Below are 27,223 nucleotides of genomic sequence, written 5' to 3' on the forward strand. Positions count from 1 at the left end.
CGCGGCCTGCGCTAAAAACGTTAGTGCAGCTTTGTAAGGGAGGGGATTTGTGTTCAAAGCAGACATAACAGCAGGCCCATTCCTACTCATATTCAAAGACTGCCACCACTGCTGAACTTGGCCTCAGGCCATATAACTCTTATTTTTCTTTTTTTTTAAATTAGTGGCCGTGCTCACCATTGTCTAATGCACAGTTTCCTGGAGGAAAAGTCCATTGTCTGTTATTGAGAAAGACATGGGGGAAGCCACTGCTTGCCCTGGATCGGTAGCATGGACTGTTGCTACTCTTTGGGGGTTTGCCAGGTACTAGTGACCTGGATTGGCCACTGTGAGAATGGGCTTGATGGACCATTGGTCTGACTCAGTTAGGCTATTCTTATATTTTTATGTGTCTTCTAGCCAATTTCGAAATAACTGGTGAATTCTGGTTGCCAAACTGCCCCAATGCTTTTTGGCCACTTCCAACCCTGGTAAACTGTACTTCTGTACTGACTGCACAAATGAACAGTATTCGGGCAGTACAACAGAGTATGGATTTCCTGTCTGAAAATGTGGTATCACAGAGAAAGTCTTTTTTGCCACTGTGCATTTGCTCGCCTCATTTTTCAAGTCTGTCTCCAAGATTTATTTCACTGTGACAGAATGTCTCCTCCTCTGGTGGGTTTTTAAGCATCCTAAAATTAGACTGGAGAGAAGAAACTGTCTGATGCACACAGCTTGGTGACTGATGTAGTCGTCACATGGCTGAGCTGGCAGAAGCAACGCCAGCAACTACTAGGAAGTCGGAAATAAATCTGGAAAATGTTTTTAAGGGCAGAGGAAGGCACTGAAAAGTTAATTATACTGAAATATGGGATGTGATGGCAGATAAGTTGGACCACAAGTTCCACCAAGTCTGTCCAATTTCCTTCTTTCTGCATGTATCACACTTGATCCTCTGGTTTACTAAAAATCTTCTGTGCTTATCTAATGTTTTCTGACTAGAATGCTGTTCCATCTGCTCTTTATAATTCAACTTTTATTATGTTTTTGTGCAACATATCTCTCACTGAAATAGATATAAAATAAACAATGAACAATTTACCCCACCACCCCCAGTAATTTACCAAAAAGTCCTTGTATGCCATTGTTCCTTCAGTGCAAAGGCCTCTTATGTACTCCCCACCTGCCCTAATCTCCTCCTCACCTGCCAGCTTTCCCCTTTTCACACCCTTCCACCTGCATATAAAATATAAATTGCTTTGATTGTAACCGCAGAAAGGCATTATATAAAATCCCATCCCCTTTGTGGTAATATTCAGACTGCTACATAGCTAGGTAACTGAGTATCAGTCTGAATATTGGCCAGTGCTCAATCAACTTCTGAGTAATTATATCTGGGGTTTCTGGTGCCCTTCTCTCCCCTTGATCCCCCTTCACACAAAGACAATTTGGGCCAAATTCTATAAACGGCATCCTGATTGTAGGCGGCCAACTGCTGACTAACCAGCCAATTGGGATGCAAGTTTTTTTTTAATTTTTAAAAAAAGACCTCCCGAGGCAGGCCGCCTACATTGTAGGCACCTCCGGAAGCCTAGGGAGGCACTTAGGCCCACCTAAGCTTGCCTAAGGCTAGGCATGGGCATGCCTTGGCCCGGAAGTAGACTTAGGTGGGTCTATGCGGCCCTACACGCCACCCTACGTCCATGGTAGATGCCTATAATGTAGGCCAGCAAAATGTAGACCTACATTATAAGTAGACGTGGCTGCTGAGCTTATCGTTTCAAGGGATCTCTCTGCCACGATAAGTTTAGCGGCAGTGACCGCAGCAACCGGTCTCCTGAACATCACCGGCAGGAGGGATGCCCAGTCCCTCTTGCCAGAACTCCCCCCTACCCTCCACGAACTTTACCAGCAGGAGGGATGCCCAGTCCCTCCTGCTGGAACTCCCCCCATCCCTAAACATAGCAGGCATCCCCCTTGCTGGTTCCCCCATCCACCCCCCAGACTCCATAAGCCCCCCTCTCCTGACTACCCCAGCCCCCTCCCGGAACCCCCTACCTTAAAATGTTGGCCAGCCAAAGGCATCCTTCCTGCCTCCAGCTGGCTGGCCCACTTTCTCACGAATGGTGGGCCTGCCCCTTTCCAGTGCATCATGAGATGCACCCAGAAGGGGCCTTAGGACCTGATTAGCCCAGGCACTTAAGGCCTTTTCCAGAATCTTAGGCCCCTTCACAGTACATTCTGGAATGCAGTGGGAGTGGCCTATGATTCCGATTGGCCAGATTCCTTAGGCCACCTCCCCATGGTAGTCTTTACTTCATTATGGAATGTAATTCCTCAAGGAGGTAGTAAAAGGTATCATGGGATGTGGAGTGATCTTTATTTTATTCCAATACACTTATTCACTGTTCAGTTCTTGGCTATTCATATGTGACTAAACGAATGTGACATCCAGCTACAAGCAATATGTTCTGAGATTAGATAAAATGCTATACAATTCAATGTATGTAGGCAACCTATTTGTGTGAAATACTGTTATTTGTAGCCTCCATTTAAACTGGAATACTATAATAGAATGTAGCAAAACACAAATGCCCCCTTTTCAGAGTATTATGGGTAGACGTGCTTTGAACCAGAAATATGATATCCCTAATTATGAGAAACCAATATTTGTTGTTAGTGTCAAAATATACAGTACAGTGGGAAGCTTGGTACATTTTCTACTTTCCTGTAGTTTCAGCATGTAATTGGTTGAAAGAATGGGACCAACCCAGACAATATCACCATTGGTTCTTATATCCATGAATTGCATGGCAAGAAGATGATCTACTCCATGTTATTGAAACATATGAAATTTCTCCATTATTAAGCTGTGGTAAGCGCTAACTTGGGATGTGCTTAGGCATCCTGCAATGTTCCAAATTGGCATGTGCAAACCACATGCAAATAAATAGTTAAAAATTTTTGTTGGCGAGGGTATGTGTGGAGAGTGGGTGTTCCTGCACTAATCATTTGGCACATCCACATTACCATGTACTAATTGGTTAGTGCAGGATTACCACAAGAGCACTTACAGCGTACAAAAAACAACAAAAAAAAAGGTGCCAAGTGCTCAGGCAGAAATTTCTTAATGGCTGCGCACTAATGTCTGTAAACAAAAGTCTACGCTCTTCCACGGAATAACCAGCAGCAATCACACACTATACCGATAACCATAACAGGTGGAGGAAAAGGCCTCAGTTAAAGTCAGATGTTGACTGGAGAGTGCTGCTTTTGTCATACACATAAAGCAGACACTCTCTTAATGATCATAGGCCACCCAAAAAAACTCCACCCACATTAAATTATTACTTCAATATATTGTGTGAAAAAAAAACCTACCAGCCAACTCCAGGAATTGTAGAGTAAATTCAAGTCAAACTCAGTCCCGCACATTCAGCATAAGCAGAAAGCACAAAGAAATTCACACACACACAAAAACCCTGCCACTTATCTTGTGCTTCTCCAATCAAGCTTATGGAAACAATGACTTCAAATGCCTACGGGAGACCCCGTTTCGCTAGGCGCATCCTCGGGGGGAAAAAATTTCAGTCGCTCAAACCGCAATTGCTCCACAAATGGCAAAAAAGAGAAATGTGTCCTTTATGTATATGACAAAAGCAGCACTCTCCAGTCAACATCTGACTTTAACTGAGGCCTTTTCCTCCACCTGTTATGGTTATCGGTATAGTGTGTGATTGCTGCTGGTTATTCCGTGGAAGAGCGTAGACTTTTGTTTACAGACATTAGTGCGCAGCCATTAAGAAATTTCTGCCTGAGCACTTGGCACCTTTTTTTTTGTTGTTTTTTGTACGCTGTAAGTGCTCTTGTGGTAATCCTGCACTAACCAATTAGTACATGGTAATGTGGATGTGCCAAATGATTAGTGCAAGAACACCCACTCTCCACACATACCCTCGCCAACAAAAATTTTTAACTATTTATTTGCATGTGGTTTGCACATGCCAATTTGGAACATTGCAGGATGCCTAAGCACTCTCCAGTCAGCGTCTGACTTTAACTGAGGCCTTTTCCTCCACCTGTTATGGTTATTAGTATTGTGTGTGATTGCTGCTGGCTATTCCCTGGAAGAGTGTAGACTTTTGTTCACTATACTTGGAAAATGAGCCGTTTTATTGCTGCAATATAAATGGGTCGCCAAACCCCTCTGCTCGTTACAAGAGTCACTTTGGATCAACTTTTTCATTGGAGAAGAGACTTGGCCCCTGCACGAGGTTCTGGCTGCCTCATCCTATGATGATCTTGACTCTCACACTGAAGCTTTTCGGCCATTTTTCCAACATGGCCCCCATTTCACAGATGTTAACTGAGAAGCATCTACACCTTGCAAACAAACTCAAGGACACAGTGTGAGCAGAAATCACAAATTTATTAATCCTTAAATATACCAATCAGTCATGTACCATTATGGCAAGAAATTTCTCTGTCTATATACAGTGTGTCCCATGGTAAACTGCTATGCCCCAAAAAGCAGAAATTATAATTCAGCTATGGTGGATCTAGAATTGGTGATATTTTCCTCATGTTGTAATGAGGAAGTCAAATTTTCTCTATGATAATACAACACCACATGCTCTACTGAAAATATAAACGTAATTAAAAAGGATACCTCCATGCTTAAAAGTCAAACACACCATCACTGCTATGGTTAATCACAACAAATTAAAAAGAAAATTTAAAAAGAACATGAGGCCAGCACTTTAAACAGATTGCGTTGGCAGGTTAACATGGCTTGACACATTTATATGTTTATCTTAAATATATATATATATATTTTTATTTATATATATTATTCAAAATCAGATGATAATAATTAGAGAAGCTTCAATCCATTTATATCCAGCAGTTAATAACATTTAAAGTTACAAATTGCTTTGTTTGGTAATTAACACACAGACCTGGAAAAAAATACCAACTTATCAGAAGGTTCCCCCTCCCCTCCCTCTCCCTTTAGGAAGGAATAAAACAGGATTTAGAAGAGCACATACAACAGCGACAAACGTCATGCGCAACATTACTACTTCAGTAAACAGCCCCACTGGTGGTAAAAGAGTAAACATTAGAAAGAAAAAAAAAAAAGTAAATATTTCTGCAGAAGTGTATGTTTATCGCTACACCAGAGAAGCTAAAATAATCCAGTTCACAGAGTAATGATACAGATGTAGCCATAGATTTAAAAACAGTTCTTAATATGGCAAATAGTTTCTTGTCTCTTACTTTCTGCATTGTGTAAGAGTTTTTATAAAAAGGACACCCATCCGACATATTTGTGCAGCCCGTGCATCTCATTCCAGTTGCCAGAACCACTGGGAGAGTGAAGGCCGGACGTGGGTGCTGCTCCCTACGATCACCTAAGCCACCCTCCCAAAAGCACACCCCATAGGTGCTTCTTATGTCAAAAAAGTTCCAAGTACTGCTACACACTGGATATTGATAACCACAGTAATATTCAGCTATTGCTTGTAATAAATAGCACATAAATCACCGAAAGCCTAATCTTGAATATTTTACAAGGGGGCGCTGAAAAGTTGTCCGCCCAACCAACCAACTTCCTACATTCTGGGCGTTATTTTACCACTGGAGCTGAAAAGAGTGTTATCTTAACGTATTTTGTTAAGTGCCAATTTGCAGAAACAAAATTTGTTTTGACATCGTTTCAGATCATTGATTGAACCATATCCACGTCATTCGTGTCTTGATTGGGATGAGAACTTTTCAGCAACCCCTCATAAGCATAAATCTGAATTACAGGGCAAATACAAAAAGAAATAAAAAGACAACATTAAAAGTTAGATGCTTAGTCAAATCACTGTATACCTTGAGCATATTGGAAAATGCATATTTAAGCCTTAACTACAAAAATAAAAAAAATCTATCCTCCCCGTCTAGCATTTAAAGTACAAGACTTTAAATTTATTCTTTATTAATGTCTTTTTTTTTTTTTTTCTCAAACATGAGAAATAAAAAATAATGAGAGAAACTGGTCAACGTATGCCCTGGAATTCTATTCACAAGAAGACAAAGCAACCTTTTGTCTGGAATTTTGCACATGACACAACCTGTGCTTTATGGTAGCCTTTCCTGGAACCAGGTCAGCAGCTCTGCTTTCCTATTATTGCACTCAAATAATTCCAGTCACGTAGGAGGCAATTTCAGAAAATATCTTCTGCATGAAAAGCAGGTTTTATAGGTGGCTTTTATAAAATCACATGGGTGTAGGCATGGTGACAGAGTAACCATATTTTTATACACACTGAGAGCATAGTTGAGACAGATATTGCATGTACATGGGGGGAGGGGAGGGGTGGGGGGGAGAGGCCCGTTGCAAAGCCCTGGTAAGCAATAACGTGCGTTTACCGCAGTAAAAAATGGCATACCATGGGGAAGTGTCCTGCAACAGTTTTGCCATACGAGAGGGCCACTGAAAAATGTTCAGCCCAACCAAATTAGGGCAGTCTCCATCAAGGGCTATACACGTAGTCCAGTGATTTTCCACTTTTTTCATTCCATATTTTTCCAACAGAGTGAAAAAAAAAATGTAAAAATCACTGGACTACGTTGGGCTGAGAATTTTTCAGTGGCCCTCTTGTATGGCAAAATTGCTGCAGGACACCTCCCCGTAGAATTCCATTTTGTGCTGCGGTAAACGTACAGTATGTTGTGTCACCAGACACTATGAACTTGAAGAAAAACGGCTCACTGAGAAAGCACTTTCAGAAGTCGGCATGGGTCTAAGGAACAGAGAAGCAGAGCCATTAAAGAAACCGATGACAACTCATTTGCATACAGATTTGAATACTGGGGAATAGCCTTCTGTGAAGGACCTGTAGTTTCACCCTGATATTAAGAGGAATCTCTTCCCATGACCTCCAGATTGAAGGAACTGAGGTGAGTTCTCAGGCATCCCTTGAGTGAATGAATGCTGGTCAAGTGCCAGAATACCTTGTGTGGCCAGAGAGTGACTGATGGTGACCAAAGGAGCCAAGTGACCAGAAGTAATCAAGGAACCAATTGACCAGAACTACCCTAAAGATAGAAAGACAGGGAGGATACCAAAGAGCATAATAATCTTTCAGTACTCCACCAAGCAGGTAGCCAATGACAATTTGTGTCAGGAGTAGGATCTCCAAAACTGCCTAGTGTGGTGCAAAATAGTATCCACCTCAGGTCCTGACACTACAGTTTAGCATCTGAAGTTAGGTTAAAGTGGCTAGCAGACCAAATGTATACCTAACAAGAAACCCTAGAGTGACACTTCATGCAAACATTTGAACAAGTCAAAGACAACAACCCATGTTACAATTGTTAGAAGAACAAGTACAGGAGTTGCACTACCTAGCAGATGGGGGTCCGGAAGACAGTAACCCTGAAAGTCGCTGAAAAAGAATGGGGATGAGAGGCATCTGGCCCAGAGCCAAAAGATTGGACCAAGATCCTGGACTTAACAAAGCTGGTCCCAGAGAATGATCCTGAGGCCTACCTACATAAGTACATTTGCGCATGTAGCGACAATCACCCTGGCCCTTTGATCAGTAGGCTATTTGGCTGACCCCCCTACTTAACCAGCGAAGCACGGGCTGCCTAAAGAACCTTGGATAGTGAAAAAGCCCTGGACTACAAAGAAGCCATAGCTGCTATCCAGGACCGTCTAGGTCTATGGCCCAAATATTACCAGAAGAAATTCAGAAGCCAAGAATTTCAAAAAGGTGAACGACTGAGAACAATTGCTTGGACTCTATTGGACGGGAGCCACCCGCTGGCCAGAGCCCGAAAAGAGATCTGCACGCGAGGTAGTTAATCAAGTTGAACTAGAACAATTTCTAAATATTATAGCAACCCCGGTGAGCTTGCAGAACACTACTTAGAAGTAGGAAGGGGGGGGGGGGTTGTTATAGAGTTAAGATTCTGGGAAACATTTAGGAAGAAGATCTCTAACTTTCCCAGTTATCCATCTGGGGAGAGGGTTCCAGAGGAAACAAAAAAAGATGCCTCGAAACTCTAAGACAGACACTTCCGTGGGAGGTCAGCCAAAGCAGTTGAGAGGTTCTAAGAGTAGATCCTTCCTTCTCTCCTAGAACCCTGCTACGATGTTAGCAAAAGAGGACATTTCAAAAAGGAGTGCCTGTTAATAGAATGTTCTTTTTCGGGAGGAACCAGTAGCTCAGGCAGTTCATAAGAAAGGAGCTCAAGTGCTTTAAAAAGAGTGGTATGGGTGGCGGAAAGAGACATAGTCGCTTTACTGGACACTGAGAGCAATCAGTCCCTGATATCAGGTCCATTAGCTAGGAAATTGGGATTCGGGACAGATGGACTTTTCTGGGGAACAGTTCTAGTTTTCTGTCTATGGAGATGTGGAGGTGCATAATCGAAAGGAACGTCTAAGTCCGTTTTCGTCCAAGTTGCAAGTCGTCCAAAGTAATAAATAGCTTAGGACACATTTTCGAAAATGCGTCCAAATTTTTTTCGGTTCGAAAATCGTCTAACTATATGTCCTGTTGATCTGATCGTCCACGCCGCTAAATCGTCCATCTTTTACCACATTTTCGTCCAACTTTTCATCCAAGTCAAAAATGCCTAGAACAAACCCTGTTGGATGTGGGAGGGGTCTGCAAAGTAATGAACTGAACACCCAGATATGGCACCTAAATAGTAGGGTACCTTACAGGGCACTGCTGTGAACTTCACAAAAAGGGTGCCATGTCTTCATCTCACTACAGCTCCCTTGTAGGGCATGGTGAGCCCCCCAAACCACCTCCAGAATCCCCTAGACCCACTTATCTACCACCCCAATAGCCTTTATGGCTGCAGGAGTCACTCATATTACATTACATTATATGCTAGTAAAAAAGGGTTTTGGGGGTGTATAGAGGAGTGCACGTTCCAATATCAATGCAGTGATTACAGGGGCTTATGGGCATGGGTCCACCTCTCTATGGGTCCCTAACCCACCCCCAAGACGATTTAAGACGCCTCTGTGCAGGCTGCCAGGTGATGATGTTCTGGAGGCACAATTTTCAAGTTGTGATTAATATTTTTATGGGGCAGGGGTCGATGATCACTGGGGTAGTGTGTGGGGGTCTGTAGTTTGTGTCTGCAGTGCTTATCTGGTGACTTTAGGTGGGCTTTTGTGATTTAGACTATGTTTTAAATGGTCTAAGTAACAACGTCCAAGTTCCGTATAACTTTCGATTATACATGCAGTACAACTAAGTCTAAGCCTGCCTACGTCCTGCCCAAATCCTGCCCTCGACATTCTTCCTGACATGCCTCGTTTAGCTATGGTTGTTCAACGGCACTATGGAGGCCTAGATCATTTATAAATACGCCCAAAACTCGGTTTGATTATTGGCACTTGGATGTTTTTGACTGATGATCGCCCAAGTGCCGACTTAGGCCGGTTTTTGGATGTTTTTCTCTTTCGATTGAGCCCTATAGGGTCCAAAGCTAGGTATGAAGTCCCGATTACTGGGGACAGATACTAAGTGTGTCCATTAAAATTTTTTAAAGCTGCTGTTCGGGATGTTTTTTTTTTTTAACACTATCAGTACCTACAAACCTGTTGGAGATTTTGGAGCGTTTTAAAACTGGCACTTTATTTTGTGCATCATCTGGGTATCGATCTGAGTGCTTATTCTAATATTATGAGCTGATAATCTATATATATATGATTATGAATATTCTGCTTCTTGAGTTAATTTAATTTTTTACTTTCTGAACATCATCTTTATTGCAGGTTATTAGATTTGTGTTGCTTGATTGAAATAATTTAGCAGATGAGCAATTGAGATGGTATAATCTTATGATTTTTGCTTATGTAGAGGATCTTTATTTGTGCAAGTCTTGAAATATGTATGTAATATTGTGAGCTGCCTTGGATAAAGGCAGATTAAAAATGTAAAAAAAAAATAAGAAAAAATAAATAAATACATCCGAGGCTGCTACAAACCACAAAAAAGACTACAATATGGAGTTATGGGCATCGATAGCTGAAACATTTTGATGCTGAACAGGTTAAAACTGGTTTAGAGTTGATCAGTGAGTTTGAGCATATGGGCTCCAGTCCCCTCTTTTGCTGTTGCTCTTGCCCTTGGCCCTCCTGCTCCCAACTCCACAGTTCCACTTCCTTTATGGCTACAAAATTATGCCCCGATTGTACATTGATGGTACAACAAAAATTATATGTGGCTTGATGGTGAAAGTTTTATAAGTTGGGGGTCTTTACAAAACAGGCATAAAATAGGCGCCTTTCTGATCATTTTTATAGGGCTAATCTAATCTAAATTTTAAATTTACACACCAAATCATCCCTAAAAATATAGGGCTTGACTCGGTTTACAATAAAAATTTGTCTAAAAGAGAATAATAATAAAATAAATCATTCAGAATATTGATATTAAAATCATTGAGAGCTACATTCTAATGAACTTTGAAACAACACAGTTTTCAGAATTTTTCAAAAAACCTGAAAAGATAAACATGATCTTATCTGAAAAGAAAAATCGTTCCATAATGCAGTAAGCAAAAAAGAGAAAGAATGACCAATTCTACTAATTGACCAAGCAATTTTAACTTTAACAGAAGGAAAAGAAAGTTTATATGGATTGATGGTTCTTCTGAAGGTCTTAGTGAGTTCAAAGTCAAAGGTATCAAAAAAATCAGAAAGTCCATACTGTACACATGGAGGGCAACTTTGTATGTCTGGGTGGAGTCGGGGAGTGTCAGGAGGATGTTGGAGTGTTGGGGAGTGTCAGGGGTGGAGTCGGGGGATGATGGAACCAGCGGCAGGAGGGAGTGGACATGCCTTCTGCCTTGGACTGTGCCGGGAAGGTTTGCCATTGTGGCAGGAGGAATTGGGCACTCCTCCTGCCGCAAACATTCGGGGTTCGATCTTAACTGGGGCTTATTTTTGAGTAGGGCTTATATAACGAGCATCTTGAAAAATCATGCTAGGGTTTATTTTCCTGTTAGGCCTTATTTTCAGGTAAGTACGGTAGGTTGCACCCATTTTATAAAAAGGAACATATGTACCTTTAGAAAATAGCCTGTCTAAAATCTCCAAGATAATGTTACCCTTGCTTTGAAGAGGCCATAACTTTCCTGCCCAAGTTAGCAAAGATGTGCATCTCTCAACTATGCCTCAGCTCTGCACAACCCCTGAAATTAGGAACACCTCTGTGTACAATGCATGAACACCACCATGCAATTTTATAAAGACCTATTTTTGCCTCTAAAAAGCTGCTTCACATGCTCATATACTTAAAAATTATCCCCGTGGTATCCAGGACAGTTGCAATAAAAGCACCCATTCACAAAGAAGCTAACTGGCGAAAAAACAGCTCACATTTCCATGATGAACAAAGAAAGCACCATAAAAACAAGCTAAAAAAGATTTGTAAATTTTTTTTTAACATCGTTTTTATTCTTTTATTAATAGTGACAACTTAAAGTCTGTCAAAACTTGGCATGAACAGAGACAAATAGGAAAAATGAACTATAATTTGGAAAATGTCATGTTACGGCAGTTTTATATTTATTGCACACCTTTCTTACCCATGAAGTAAAAAAACACCCCAAATTGCTAGAGATAGTATACACAACAAAAATGGTGCGGCACAAATGCATTACATGTAAAAAATCTTCATTGCACCAAGCGCTCTGAAAAACGTGTGATGAAGGGAGTAGGGCTGGCTCTGCAGAAGTAGTCGTCCAAATATCCGAACATCGAGAATGTAGACGAGGCTCTGCTTAACTCTAGCTGCAATATTAAAATAAAGTTTAATTAATATTTAAGGGACAGCCCCAGTTTGACACAAGTCACACATTATATGAGCTTTGCTTGCAATGAAATTTGTTAATTCAGACAACTAATATATCCCATAAGTGTACTATCCTGTAGGGGCATAACCATAGGTGGGCCTGGGCCCATCTACTTTAGGATCAGGCCTGTATAGCAATGGCATAATCTTACTGTAGCTAGCACGGATCTCCAAACTTTGTCAGCTAAAGACATCCTCTGAAGGTCCCCAGAGTTCCCTTCAGCTAAGCTTGGCAGTCAGTGCTAGCATTCCTGAGCTGTCGATGCTTGGACCTAGGCATACTCTGTTTTAGTGCTTGCTCAGTTCATGAGTGCGAACTGAGCAAATGCAGAATTTTAGCCCTGGCAGCTCAGAAACGTTGCCACCGACTGTCAAACTTAGCTGAAGGGAGTTTTGAGGCCCTTCAGAGGCTGTTTTCAGCTGGCGAGGTTTGGGGACCCCCATCAACCAAGGTATGCAAATTGAAAGTTGAGCTAGGGGGTAGGAGTGGGGAGGAAATGTGTCATGCTTAAGGTGACAATACGTCCCGTTTTGAACGGGACTGTCCCTTTTTCAGCTCCCCTGTCCCGTTGTCCCCATGCATAGCTTTGGGACGCCGAAAAGTCCCGTTTTCAGAGACGGCGTCCTGAAGCTGTGTGTGTGGCCAACGGCACAGGGGATGGCAGGAGAATGGGCTGTCTCCCTGCCCAAGGACCAGCGTTAGGGGGGAGCAAAAAGGGCAGGGCCTGGCCGCCCCTCCCCCCCAACTGTCTGGTGAGGTCTTCTTCCCTCCCTTCTATTCCCTCACTACCCTCTTGCCTGCAAGTGAACTAAGCTCAGGCCGCGGGGCTCTAACATGGCACACACTGGCTTCCCTTCACATCCGAAACAGGAAATGACATCATTCCTGTTTCGGAGGAGAAGGGAAGCCAGAGTGTGCCGTTTTAGAGCCCCGCGGCCTGAGTTCAATTCACTTACGGGCCGTTACTGTGGAGACAACAGGATGCTTTGCCATCTTCTACCCATTACTTGCCTCAGTGCCTCTTCGCTGGGGTTACCGGGCAACAAAGATGAGCTCAGACCGGAGAGAGAGCTCGTGAAGGTGGCAGACTACCCGCCACACCCCGAGGGCCACAGCAACTGGCAGGTAACTGCCCAGCCTACAAAACTCAAGCAGTCGACTTCTAATCAATCACACTGGATGCTAATTGTTTTGGATTTTCTTTTTCTCCTTCCTCTAAGGATTATTTATGTACCTTAAGGAAGGAGAAGAAGAAGAAAATTCAAAACGATTAGCATCCAGTGTGACTGACCATTCTACAAAGCCAGGATTTTATGGGCTCTCATACAAGTGTAGTATTCAAAGGACCACTTCTAAAGTCCTATTTTTCAATTTTTTTTTTACCAGCACTCTAAGGCCAACTCTCTGAGCATTTGCATTTACCCATCACTTGCACATGGAGGGGGAAGAAGACAGATGCCAGACCAGGGGCAAGGAAGGAGGGAGGGAGAGAAAGGAAGGAGAGAAAATGCCAGATAATGGAGGGGGGAGGAAGAGATAGAAGAGGAGAGCAGAGAGGTGCCAGGGTATAAGGGAAGGGAAACTAAAGAGACAGATGCCAGACCAGAGGGAAAGGAAGGAGAGGAGATGCCAGAGCATGGAGGGGGAGGGGGAGGGGGGGGTAGAAGAGAAGGAAATGTGTGTGATACCAGGCCATGGGGTTGAGTGGGAAGGAAGGAAGGAAAGGAGAAGAGACAGATGCCAGAGCACAGGGGAAGAGGTGGAGACAAAAAAATGAAGAGGGATGAAGCTGAAATGAGAGAGAGTGGACACTGGATGGAAAGGGCAGAGAGGGTGAACAGTAGATGGAAGGGGTAGAGAGAGGGGGGAACGGTGCTGAATGAAAGTGTGGGGGAGAGGGTGGACAGATGCTGAATAGAAGTGTGGAGAGGGGGTCAGACATTGAATGGAAGGGGGTGAAAAATAAATGGATGAAATTGGGGGCAGGGCTGAATATTAATAGATGTCCCATTTTGATGAAAAAAATAAATGGTCACGTTAGTCATTCTATCCCATTTTACTGGATAGCTTGCCCAAAATTTGGAGTCTGGCTTTTCCACCGTCCTGTATACTCTATTTTCAAAAGATTTATGCACATTAATCACCACACTGTGCACACACAAGGTGCAGACTATTTATATTCTGAATGGCTTATGCATGTTCTTTGAATATTTAAGAGCCCATTTTAGATACATTGTTCAGCTCACTTGGGGGATTATTGTGCTAATGGCTAGCAAACTGGCAAACATGATAACATTCTTACCCCCCTCTTCTACGAAACTGCGATAGCAGTTTCTAGCGTGGGGAGCTGCGTTGAATGGCCCGCGCTGCTCCCAACGCTCATAGGAACTCAATGAGCATCGGGAGCAGCGCGGCTCTCTGCGCTAGAAACTGCTATCGCAGTTTCGTAAAAGAGGGTGTTAGTGTATGCTAAAAATTAGCAAATACAAAAAATTTCTATCTCAGAGGATTTTCTAAATTTTTAGGCTTTCTGATCTCATTCAATTCTTGTATTTTCAGCCTAATTAGAAGCTGCTTCATATGACTGTGTTTTAAAGCAAAGATTCATAGCCACTGATGGTTTGGTTTTTCTTTGACACTGATCACCTCTCACAAGTGCTATTGGTAACAAGAGGCCCATTGAGGCAGGCCAGGTGCTTCACCTTCCAACACAAATGCAAAGCAATAGTCAAAGCCTCCTGAGCCACTAACAGGCACAATGCAGAACTGACACTTGCCCAGCTATATGAAAAGGTTTTGCCAGAAAGAAATGAGAGGAAGACTCTAGATCAGTGATTCTAGGCCTTGAGGGCTGCAACAAACTGGTTAGTTTTTCTGGATATCCTTAAATACAGGGAATATGCAAGCACATTTGAATATTTATTAGGGGCAACTTGAAAACGTTTGTGGCCCTTGAAGACTGTGGGTAAAAACCCAAAAATCTCCAGAGCACTGTTACAAGTATAATGCCATACTGTACAGTATTTCATGGTAAGCCCTGTGCAATAAAAACAGGGTGATCCATTTAATGGGATAAAATACAATTTATTATAATTTAGAAAGTTCCAAATATGTATCTACTGTATATCTGCAACTATCTAACACCAGAGTCAAGGGAAAGGAACATAAGGTTTCATGAACTGAAAAAGAAAAAAAATAAAGGGCACAATATTTAGCCAGTAGCAGGCATCGATTTTGCTGTCTGTTGCTGCTGTTAACCCCAATCCCCTAGAACCATTGGATAAAAAAATAATGAGTTACTAGGAAATAACAGGCCAGGCATCCAAGAAACCCCTCCTCTTGGTATTGCTATACATTTTTCACATAATACTCTTTAAGCGGTCCTTTTATTTATTTTTCTCAGATATTTTTTTTTATTAAATTTTACCAAGGAAATACATCAAATACAAATAACACTAGCGACATAAATTAATTACATACCAATAATACACTATGTTGAAAACATCAGAATAGAGGAAATAACCTAAAACAAATTAGACAAATTAAACATAAAATAAAACAAAATGCACAAGAGCTGCAGATAATCTTTCCAGATATAGAAAAGTCAAGTGAGATTACCAAGTGTTTCTACAGAAATCGTCTAGTGGGGCCCATTTCTAACTGATATAGCATGCGCTAAATGCTAAGATGCCCATAGGAATATAATGGATATCTTAGCATTTAGCGCACGGTAAACCTTAATAAAAGGACCCCTTGTCAGTCCCTTTGGCTGAATTCCAAGATTCAAATTGGCGGATTTAAGATCATCTGGAAGCATTGGATGAAGGCGGGTATTCATACTTTGGATGATGTGGTATTAAATGGACAGCTGCTTGATTTTTTTTTTACAATTGCAACCCAAATTTGGTATTGCTAAATCTCAAAATTATAAATGGTTGCAGTTGAAGCAGGCCATTCAGAAGGGGGGGGGGGGTTCCCTGATCGGCGCAATTTTAAAAATTATTATAGCTTACAGATCTTATGCTTCCACACAGATTTCCTGGGACATCAGGCCGCTCAGTGGTATAAATTAATATCTGAACTTTTGAATAAGAAACCAAAGAATGGTCTTCGTGACATTCGGAGCTTTGAGATACAGCATCAGTTCAATGCATCTCAATGGTCAGGAATTTGGACTTGGAGGAAGAGATGTACGATGTCAGCACCTGAGACAAACTTGGTTTTTCTTGTTACCCAGAGCATTAAAAGGACCCCTAAATTACTATTTCTTACACCAATATATAGTGCAAAAATAAATACAATTAGCTTTCCACATTCTTAACACTAAAAAACGATATCAGCCTTGTCTTTATCACCTTCACATTTGAGTTTCACAATGCCCACTTTTACACTTATTCCTATCATTATCCTTTCCCTGTTTGTAAGTACTAAGGGCTAGATTCACTAACCTTCCGATCCATGGGCGATTGGAAGCAGGCCGACCGATTCACCAACCATCTTCATGCAAATGGGGGCGATCCGAGGCACGTCCCCAACCGACTGCACAGATCGCTAGAGCCCTGACAGTAGTGACAGGAGAAGAAGCCTCCTGTCACTGCTGTCAGGACTTCTGCCGGCTTTTAAAAAATTTTTTTAATCGGGCAGATATTTTGCGTGTTTTACACACGCAAATTATCAAACCCATTTAAAAATAAAAATTAAACCCTCCCTCCCTCTCCCGACAAGCTAGATTGTAAGCTTTTCCGAGCAGGGACCGTCTATAAATGCCAATTTATTCAGTTCACGTTCTTTTTATCTTAAACACTGTTGCTATAATGATTGGTGAAGGCCTTATAGTCATGCAAAGACCCACTGATATGAAAAAAAATAAAATTAAATTAATGTTTCAAACATTGAAGATTGAAGATAAAGACAATCATCCATGTATATAATGAAAGCATTTGTAGGCCCAAACAGATAGAATGATGGTTACCACTGTTGCACATTAAAACTGACACCCTATGAGATAGTCTTAAGCTTACAAAAAGGCCTCTTAGTTCCACTCATCCTTGATTTGTGATCCAAAGAGGAAAAACTGCCTCCAACAGTGAAGTTAAGCCATACAGAAAATACTAAAGTTTGAATCACTGAGAACAGACAGTACTTCAACTCACCCTGGATTGTGTCTGGTCTGCATAGATACCAAAAGCCATAGTACTGCAACAAGTTCCATTTATTATCTTAAGTTAGCCTTATTTGCTGGTATCAAAGTACTAAAAAACAGTTTCCCACTTCTACTGTATGTTACTTAGCTAATGCATAACATAGCAATAAGGGGCTGAAATATGTTTCAACAGCTGATTGCTTAACAGTGGTACAAGGTTGGTTAAAAGATCCCTGTATGGCCCTACTATATCAGTCTGTTTGTTAGGTAAGACCCTGCCAGTAGCACCATCTTTTAAATACTTTGGGTATTTAAATTTATTTATTTAAAACATTTTTATACCACCAAAAATCTCAGCAGCTTCCAAAATAACATACATAAAAGCATAACAATCCAAAATCATCACATCGACGCAAGAGAATGTCCTTAACAATACTGTCATCAAATATTCATCAGCTGTAGTTAAAGGAAAACAAAACAGCTTCTGAGGAATAATTATCAAGCCGTATTAGAAATAAGCATCAACAAATAAATAGCTTAGTCTTGAGCAGTTTTTAAAAAAATAGAATATTAAAGTTCTTCATACCAAACCAACCACCAGTTATCAGCTGCCTTTAACTCATCTAGAGGAATGAGACAAGGCTGTCCTTTGTCGCCATTATTGTTTAACATAGCTTTGGAGCCTTTATTAATAGCTTTTCAACAACACAATATTAAAGGCATTCAGTTTGGCAACCGAATAGCTAAGTACTCAGCCTATGCAGATGATGTTTTGTTATATTCCATGGTGGATTCTATACCCTTGAGATTATTAGTAGATACTCTTAAGTTTCCTGGATACAAACTAAATTGTACCAAAACTGAAATTATGCCTCTCAACTGCCCATAAATTAACATTGAGACCTTGGGATACAAGTTTAACGTGGCAACCTCTAAACTAAAATATCTTGGCATACTATTTGATTCAAGCATTGAAGAAACTGTTCAATTGAAAGAAGAGGCCTTAATCAAATCAACACTAGATTTGACAAAAAGGTGGTCACCGTTGCGACTTTCTTGGTAGTGAAGATTAGATACCATTAAAATGATGATAATGCCAAAAATTAATTATACTCTAAAGATGTTGCTTTTTATTTTAATATCCAAAGTCTACTATAAGTTGGAAAAGATTCTAACGTCTTTTTTATGAAATAACAAGCCGCCACGTATTGCCATAAAAAAAATAAAAGTTAATAGTCATCGGGGGGAGTTAACTTTCCTAGTTTTTAGCCTTAAACAATATACTAGATGGTTTGTAACTAGTAAAAATAACGATGATCTCTCAGAATGGTTACATGTGTAATTAACGTTATTGGATAGCTATTCTTATGTCTTGTTCCCTTTTCATCAATCAATAAGTTAATCAACAGAGATGTTCTTCTTAATAGTACATCACAAGCTGTGAAGAAGATTGAGAAATGCTTCACTATGCCATGGGACACCACTTTTCATGTATCTATATGGAATAACAAGCAAATTCAGATATAAGGGGAGATGGTGCAATGGCCATTGTGGCAACAGGCTGGTATATGGTCAATTCATCACTTACTTAGAGATGACAAATGGTTATCCTTTCATGATTTGCAGCAAGAATATAGGTTACCTCCTAATCAATTTTATAGGTGGATACAACTTCAACATAGCCTTAATATTTTTTTGAAACACAAACCACTCCGAGTCTGCTGTAATAACGTCGAAAAAGGGGGCTGCCTCTAAATGGTATAAAATATTGCAGACAAATGCATTCTTTCATCCCAAAGGAACGGAATCTACATGGCAATTCGACATTAAGAAGGATGTTTCTGAGCAATGTTGGGAGAAAATCTGGATTTCCATTCATAAATCATTAAGATCGGCTGCAATTAAACAATCTATCTTTTTTGTATTTCACAGAGGCATTTGGACTCCATATAAATTGTCCAAAATTAAAAGTGTTAAATCAAATAAATGCTGGTCATGTTTAAAAAGAGATTGGCACTTTAACCCATTCATTATACTATTGTAAGCATATTTGTGATTATTGGCTATGAGTAAGGGATACCATCTGTACCCTGCTGAGAATCAAGGAATCACTAACATTAAATTCCATTGTATTGGGCCATTTTGGACTTCAGCAGCCATTACCTGATAATGATTTGACATTATTAAGAATCTTGCTAAATTTGGCCATTAAAATGATCTTGAAACATTGGAAGGATGTATCAATGGTTGAATACAAAACATGGTGGAATACTGTTTGTATAACTGCTAAATTTGAGCGGGTTTCTGCAGAAAGATTAAATGCTTTAAATAAATTTAATAAAATATGGGAGCCATTAGAAACCTATAGTCATGTGCCTGTTAAAACCATGATGATTTTGATTTCAAATATTTTTATTGAAATTTTATCAGAGAAAAAAACCCACAACAAACAAAACAGTCATGATAGATGCCAATGTATGACTGCCTAACTGTATAAAGGGAAATTACAAACATCATCATTAAATATATAACAAGGCAATCGTACAGGACACTCCAATGAGATATTCATCCATACTGTCCTTTTTTATGTATCTATGATAGCATCGATGAGTAATTGTTAGTTGTTGTTCATACTATTTTGTTTTATATTGTTCTGTTTTATTTTTTAATACCTTTACTTACATGACATGTTATTGTATATTGTGTTGAGATTCTTATATGTATGATTTCTTTAAATACCAATAAAAATTATTGGATACTAAAATGGAATATTCCACACATAATCTTATTTGACCGGATAAACTATTCCATAAAGACATTCGTAAACATTTTCATTTCTGTAGACACATATTTTATGTTCTTAGATGATTGACATACTAACTTCATACTACCAACAGATCGCGGGGCTTTTCCGGGTCTATACATCTCCCAAAGCCGTCCCAAATGACGGCAACATTGTCCTTTGAAGATCATATAAACAACATTATACAGCAAAGTACTGCGAATGTTACGTGCCATCAAAGGATCAGTTAACAGAGCTTCTTTTCTGGTATTATTACACTCACCGTTTATGTCCAGAATAGTTCATGGAAGTGGACAGTGTGACCATGTTACCCCATTGTTGGTAGGCAGTCACTGGTTATCAGTTTATTATCATATACGATTTAAATTAATGGTGGTTGTGTTTAAAGCTTTACATCTAGGCTTGCCGATCACACTTGCTAAATTAATAAAGCCGCATACACTTCCTTGAGAATTATGTTCCAGTCAAGCTTCTCTTCTAAAAGTCCCAGGGGTAAAATATACAAAATTGGAAGGTATATGAAAAGATGCCTTTTTTATTACTGCTAATGCAATGGTTATACTCTAGTTACTCTGCAAACCAATCTACAGGTACTATATAATAATGTAACTTCTAATCACAAATTTGAAGGTATATTTTAAACTTTTAAGCTGTATCTTCAGAATGTGCTTTCCATGTGGTTTATTTCCGTACCAACAGGAATCTTGCACTGTGATCTACATCAACTCTTATTAAAATTGATGTCCTGCATGCATCATTGATCAGCTTTGTTAGTGTAGTATAGAGCTTCATATAGAACTTCATATGCATTTGATTATTTCAATCTTTTTTATTGCTTTGCAAAGTTATATGGCACTTCTCTGAGTGCTGTCTGAATGTTGATTCTTCCGACATGTTTCGTCTTTCTCAGCTGCTTCACGGATGTCCCTTAATTTTGTTGCTCTGGTTCATTCCCCAGTAGTTATGTGGAATTATTTGACACAAGATTTAAGGGAAGAATTATTTACCTCTCAATTTAAAAAGCGTCTAAAGGCCTGGTTGTTCTTTCAGGCCTATGGGTCTGTTCTTGAAGAAGGTTAAAATTGCTGTAGCAGAAATAGAAAATATTGCCTTGGTAGGATTGGCTGTACAGAGGGGCTGCATTCCTTTTATGGGGCTCTAAGGATGTTTAAATAGGGTTTTTATTTGGGGTAGTTTTGGGGGTGATTTCCTGGGTGGTATTATGGCATTCCTTTGTTATTACTGATTATTTTAATGTTAAAAACAGCTGATATTCTCTGTAAAGTAACAGCGATATATTAAGTAAATAAATCTATAACCTGATTGGGAGCTGGAGCTTTCTGATCAAGTGTCTATCATGATGGTCAGCTCACTAGCCCCTTCATCAAAAATGCCTTTCTAAATGACCTTCTAAGGGTATGATTATCCAATTACTATATGCTAAAATACATCAACGCTCATTGTTCATCAAAAGATCCTTTAGTTTCAATAGTTAAGACAATATGCAAATGTAAAATGCTGCTCTGAATCATTTAACAATATATTTACAATGCTGAAAGCTTTACAGGCCTATGACTGCCCTTCATCTCTGAGATTCTCTGGCATTGAGGAGTATATTTTCCAAACTGCAAAAATGTGTATCAATTACCACTGAGTGTCAATAGGCCCATTAAGGTCAATAGGGATGCTGGCACAATTCGGTAAATACATCCCTTAGTGCCAGTTTTTGCCTGAGAATACCAGAGACAGAGGGTAATCATAGGCTCATAATGGTTTCAGTATTGTAATTACATTGCTAAATGATTTTTTTTAAAAGGGCAGAAAGCGCCAGCTAGAGGTCTGAAACTTCTGGCAGTGTTGGCCAATTACACTGTTTTGGGGCATGAATTGTACTGGGTGTTCTATATTGATTTGGGGTCGCTGAATTCAAAACTGACCTTAATCTTTTGGTATAACCCTCTGATTTTTGGCAAAAGAACATTATAATGCAAAAATTAAAATTTTCACGATATTTTCTAATGCATGGAGTAAATGTTATATTAAAACAGTTTGCCATAAGTTAGATTTTTAAGCTAAAGTATTAATTTTAATGATGATGTCATAATGTGCTAAATTATTATGGGTGAGGAGGCAGAGCTGGAATATGCAGTTCTCTGTAGGCCTATTGCATCATCAGCAATGCGCTGTATTTCATCATCAGCAATTTTCAAGCTTCACAGTTGAGATTAAATCGGCGCAATGCGTTACATTATGACTTCTCGTGCTATAAATATTTGCGATTTGCTCAAAAACTATACGTGGTAGTAGAAAACTGAGTCTATTTTCATGCACAGGAGGTCAAATTCTATAAAGTAAACCACATTTTCTTCTTGCCCCAGAAAAAAAGTTAAAATGTGTTGCACAGTGTTATTTTTCAAGTACAGTGGTACCTCGGTTTACAAGTGCACCGGTTTGCGAGTGTTTTGCATGACGAGCAAAACATTTGCAAAATCGGTGCCTTGGAAACCGAGCATGGCTCGATTTACAAGCACCCCCCCCCCCCGCAATGATCCGACACCCCCACCACGATTGGGCACCCCCCACCACGATCCGACCCCCCCCCCGACACGATTGGGCACCCCCCGACACGATTGGGCACCCACCCGACACGATCCGATCCCCCCCGACACAATTGGGCACCCCCCCCGCCGCTTCTTACCCTCATCTGGGCACTCTTGAAGATCGGCCCTCGTCTGCTGGGCCTTGAGCATCTGAGCTGCTCAAGGCCTGCGAGTTCACGTTCTGAACGTGAACATGAACTCACAGGCCTTGAGCATGCTCAGATGCTCAAGGCCCAGCAGACGAGGAGTCCGATCTTCTAGAGTGCCCAGATGAGGGTAAGAAGAGGCGGGGGGGGGTGCCCAATTGAGTTGAGGGGGATGTCGGATCGTGTCGGGGGGGTGCCCAATCGTGTCGGGGGGGGGGTCGGATCGTGGCGGGGGGGTGCCCAATCGTGTCGGGGGGGGGTCGGATCGTGGCGGGGGGGGGTCAGATCGTGGCGGGGGGGTGCCGGTTCGAGGCAGGGGGGGTGCCTGATCGCAGGGGGGGGGCCTTCGAAGGGAGCAATGCCGGTTCTCGGGGGGGGGGGGAATGCATCAAAGTGAGTTTCCATTATTTCCTATGGGGAAACTCGCTTTGATAAACGAGCATTTTGGATTACGAGCATGCTCCTGGAACAGATTATATTCGTAATCCAAGGTACTACTGTACTAGATGAAAATGTATGACGTCTTTCCCCCTTCCCCACCATTTGATATTTGACAGTTCATTACACCTCATTTCAAACAGATGATCCGTCATTGCCCAAGAATATAAAAAGTCTCCTAGCGTGTATGTTTTGTTTCTAGAAACAAGGTAAGTGCCAAAAGCATGGCTGAACAACATACCTTTAAAAATCATGGTTTAATTATACAGTTCAGAAAGCTAGTAAGACCTGTATTGGAAGCTCATATTTAATTCTACAGTCTATATAGCTAGAGTTTGAGAAAACTGTAATACTCAAGAAGGCCTTGTTCAAAAATGGTGATTGTGTACTTCAAAATAATTTTACTCACCTTAGTGAATTAGCTTGTATAATCTACCTGGTGTTACCAAATGCCAAAATTAAACAGAACACACCATCCCTTACACTGTAAAGAGAAATAACAATTCCTTCTCTGCTTCTCAAGGTAAACTTGCTGTTTGTAAACGTAGGTGCATAACATTGGGTAGTGATGTACAATATTGTGATATTCTATGCATCAACAGGACAATTCTTGAACAATAGCTGCCTGATATTGAGCTATTAATGAACTGTCAAATATCAAATGTTGGGGAAGGGGGAAAGACGTCATACATTTTCATCTAGCAGAAATTTGCTGCTTTGTCTCAATGCTCCAAATGTCTTGTAGACTAGTTTTAGGTTTTTTTATTCAGATGATCAGATATTTAATTTATACCACTTGGCTGCCTGATGCCCTAGCAAATCGGTCTGGAAGCATAGGCCCGTCAAGCTATACTGATTTTTTTAAAGTTTTGCCAATCAGGGAACCCCTTCTGAATGGCCTGCTTCAACTGCAACCACTTATAGGCTTAAGACTTTGAAATACCGAATGATTGTTGCAGTCGTGAAAAATCAAGCAATTTCCCATTTGATATCATATCATCTAATGTGCGTATACCTGCTTGCAGTCAATGCTTCCAGAGGATCTTAGATTCGCCAATTTGAATCTTGGAGTTCAATCATATGGACTGACACGTGGATTGATGAATCTGAATAGGTGTTAGGTTATTGATACATTTTAATGTATGCCATGTGGAGAATAAAATTCTATTGTCCTTACAAATCCGAGGTAACCTATTTCTTATATGTACATTATTTTCTCTTACTTGAGAGGTACTGTTGGTGACCCCGATCGATGGAAGTGTACATTCTGCCATTTGCCGTCATGACGGTGCCAGACGCGAGTCTCTTCAGACTGCATGGTCTTTGGCATCCCGCTTCCATCCATGTACTGTGTGAGTCGAATGTAAGCTATGCAGGCAGCATCCTCTCCTATAAGATGCACATGCGGATTCAAGATGATGGTGTGGATTGGCTTGTTACTCTTGGACAACGCTGAAAGAGAACCAAGATGAAAACAATTCACATTGTTACACAGTTCCGGGATTAAGAACGTATGAATTGCTGCTGCTGGGTCAGACCAATGGTCCATCCTGCCCAGCAGTCTGCTCACACGGCAGCCCCAAGGTGCTCCAAATGAGTCCAGTCTCACCAGTTTAGCAGGAACTTGTCTAACTTTGTCTTGAATCCCTGGAAGGTGTTTTCCCCTATAACAGACTCCGGAAGAGCATTCCAGTTTCCTATCACTCTCTGGGTGAAGAAGAATTTCCTTACATTTGTACGGAATCTATCCCCTTTCAACTTTAGAGAGTGTCCTCTCGTTCTCGCTGTCTTTCTCTACTAAGTCTATTCCCTTCATTATCTTGAATGTTTCAATCATGTCCCCTCTCAGTCTCCTCTTTTCAAGGGAGAAGAGGCCCAGTTTCTCTAATCTCTCGCTGTACGGCAACTTCTCCAGCCCCTTAACCATTTTAGTTGCCCTTCTCTGGACCCTTATACTTATGCCATTTTCAAAAATAAAAGATAGACGTCCAGCAGCTTTGAAAATGGACATTTTTTTCTCCTGGGTTTGTGGACGTCCTGCCTAAAACGTCCAACCTCAGACTTATACATCCTGTTGAAAATGTCCCTCTCTGTCAGCTGGCTATATGATTTTTAGGATAAATATTCAAGACTTATCTGTTCCAGAAACATTTCAGCACTTTAACAGTAATGTGATGTCTGTGAATTCTTCTTTTGTAACAAGTACTATTTATACACCCCCTAGGCATATCTAGTAAATCTTTTACGATGTGCTTAATACTGAACAGGTGTTTGTGGAACATAAATTTTAATTGTATTGCATTTTGTTATTTATTTATTAGGAATTATTTACTGCCTTTTTGAAGGAATTCACTCATTGTTGGTTTGTGTCTCCCTACTTCCTGCACCCTCTCCAAAGACTAATTTACATATGTTGACAGTTTGGAAATATATCCCTTAAAAAAAGTCTTGGCCCCATAATTTAAACTCTGTGGTCAGCATTGCTTTTAAATGCCATAAAGTTATATCCAGGTATTCAGTGATGGGTGGTTTCTGGATATTTGGGGATAAAGTGGCTTCTGAAAGTTAGCTGGATACTGCCAAAATCCTAATAATTATAAGAATTGGTTAAGTCAGCTAGTTTTTGCTGTCTCGGCCTGTTTGTACTGTTAGCCAGGTACTGGTGCTGAATATCAACATATCCGATAATTTCCAGCTCAGCCTTGGCTCCGCCCTCTAGACCAGTGGTTCCCAACCCTGTCCTGGAGGACCACCAGGCCAATCGGATTTTCAGGCTAGGCCTAATGAATATGCATGAAGCAGATTTGCATGCCTGTCACTTCCATTAAATGCAAATCTCTCTCATGCATATTCATTAGGGCTAGCCTGAAAACCCAATTGGCCTGGTGGTCCTCCAGGACAGGGTTGGGAACCACTGCTCTAGACCACCCCAGTAAAGATTTCTAGCAGCACTACTATAGATGGTCACTACTGATCTCTCATGCCTCATGCATTGTTACTACTGTAAATGCTGTACAAAGTATTTTGTTAGCCACGCTGAATCCTTGTTGAAAAATTGTGGGCTATAAGACCTGTATAGTATAGTACTTGGATAACACTGCTGAAAAGCCAGATATATCCTTGGTGATTGATTCTTTTCCGGTGAGGACCCACTCCAACCTGGGTAAGTGCTACTGAGCAACAGGGCCTTTATTTATTGGTTTAGGAATTGAGCAGTAAGTACAACATCATTTAGTCAATCATAAACCAAAATGCTGAATCATAAGCCAAAATGCTGATTCATAAACCAAAATGCTATCCAGGGCAGATTACAGCTGCTAGAGCACACTCAATAGAAGGAATCCAATCAGAGCAGGGGCTACCACTTCAACATAGTTATCAGATGCTAGGGTCCACCTTGGGGGTCAGCACGCAAGAAAAAGATCTGGGAGTCATTGTAGACAATACGCTGAAACCTTCTGTACAATGTGCGGCAGTGGTCAAAAGAAACCAAATATGCTAGGAATTATTAGAAAAGGATGGTAAACAAGACTAAGAATATTATAATGCCTCTGTACTGCTCTACGATGCAACCTCACCTTGAGTATTACATTCAATTCTGATCACCTTATCTCAAAAAACATACTGTATATACTCGAATAGAAACGGATCCAAATATAAACCGAGGTATCCTTTTTTACCTCCAAAAAGGGGGGAAAAGGTTGATTTGAATATAAAATGAGGTTAGAAATTGGGGTTATCATGGTGCGCCAATCTATAAAGACGGTTCACCCTCCCTCCCTATCAGTTATCTTGTAAGTCACTAAACATAATACAAATATATGTGATGCATATATCACAACAAAGCCCCTACATAGGAAAACGCCTCTACAAGCAACCACAAACTTAAATAAATATAGACAAAAATCAAACTTAAACCTCAAGATTGGTAAGATATGCAGTTCAACACCAGAGAAAGAGAAACAGAACTCTGCACTTCGGAATATAAAAAGAAAGCACTGCAAATTTACAGAAAACTGCATTTTCTGTTCATGAAATTAAAAATAAAATTATTTTTTTTTCTACATTTGTTATCTGGCCATTTTATTCATGTTTATTCCAGTTTCCAGTTTCTACTTTCTTCTGTTTTTTCTTAATTTTCTTTCCAGGGTCTGTAGTCTATATGCCTCTTCTCTCCTTCCTGTCTTCAATTATTTTCCTACATCCATCTTTGACTTTAACCTTTTCCTTTCAG

The 27,223-nt window shown here is 40.6% G+C and overlaps 1 protein-coding gene across 1 annotated transcript in view; it reads right to left on the reverse strand.

The window, feature by feature from the left end:
* Window positions 1-9,169: 9,169 nt before the first annotated feature.
* The window catches only part of CAMK2D (calcium/calmodulin dependent protein kinase II delta), a 563,004-nt gene continuing 544,950 nt past the window's right edge, over window positions 9,170-27,223 (reverse strand). Inside the window, 2 exon segments of the mRNA XM_033956020.1 lie at window positions 9,170-11,797; window positions 24,213-24,441. Of these exon segments, the coding sequence (XP_033811911.1) occupies window positions 11,794-11,797; window positions 24,213-24,441 (233 nt within the window). The 3' untranslated portion in view covers window positions 9,170-11,793.

Source organism: Geotrypetes seraphini, chromosome 1 (genome assembly GCF_902459505.1).
Source record: "Geotrypetes seraphini chromosome 1, aGeoSer1.1, whole genome shotgun sequence".
NCBI classification, from domain to species: Eukaryota; Metazoa; Chordata; class Amphibia; order Gymnophiona; family Dermophiidae; genus Geotrypetes; species Geotrypetes seraphini.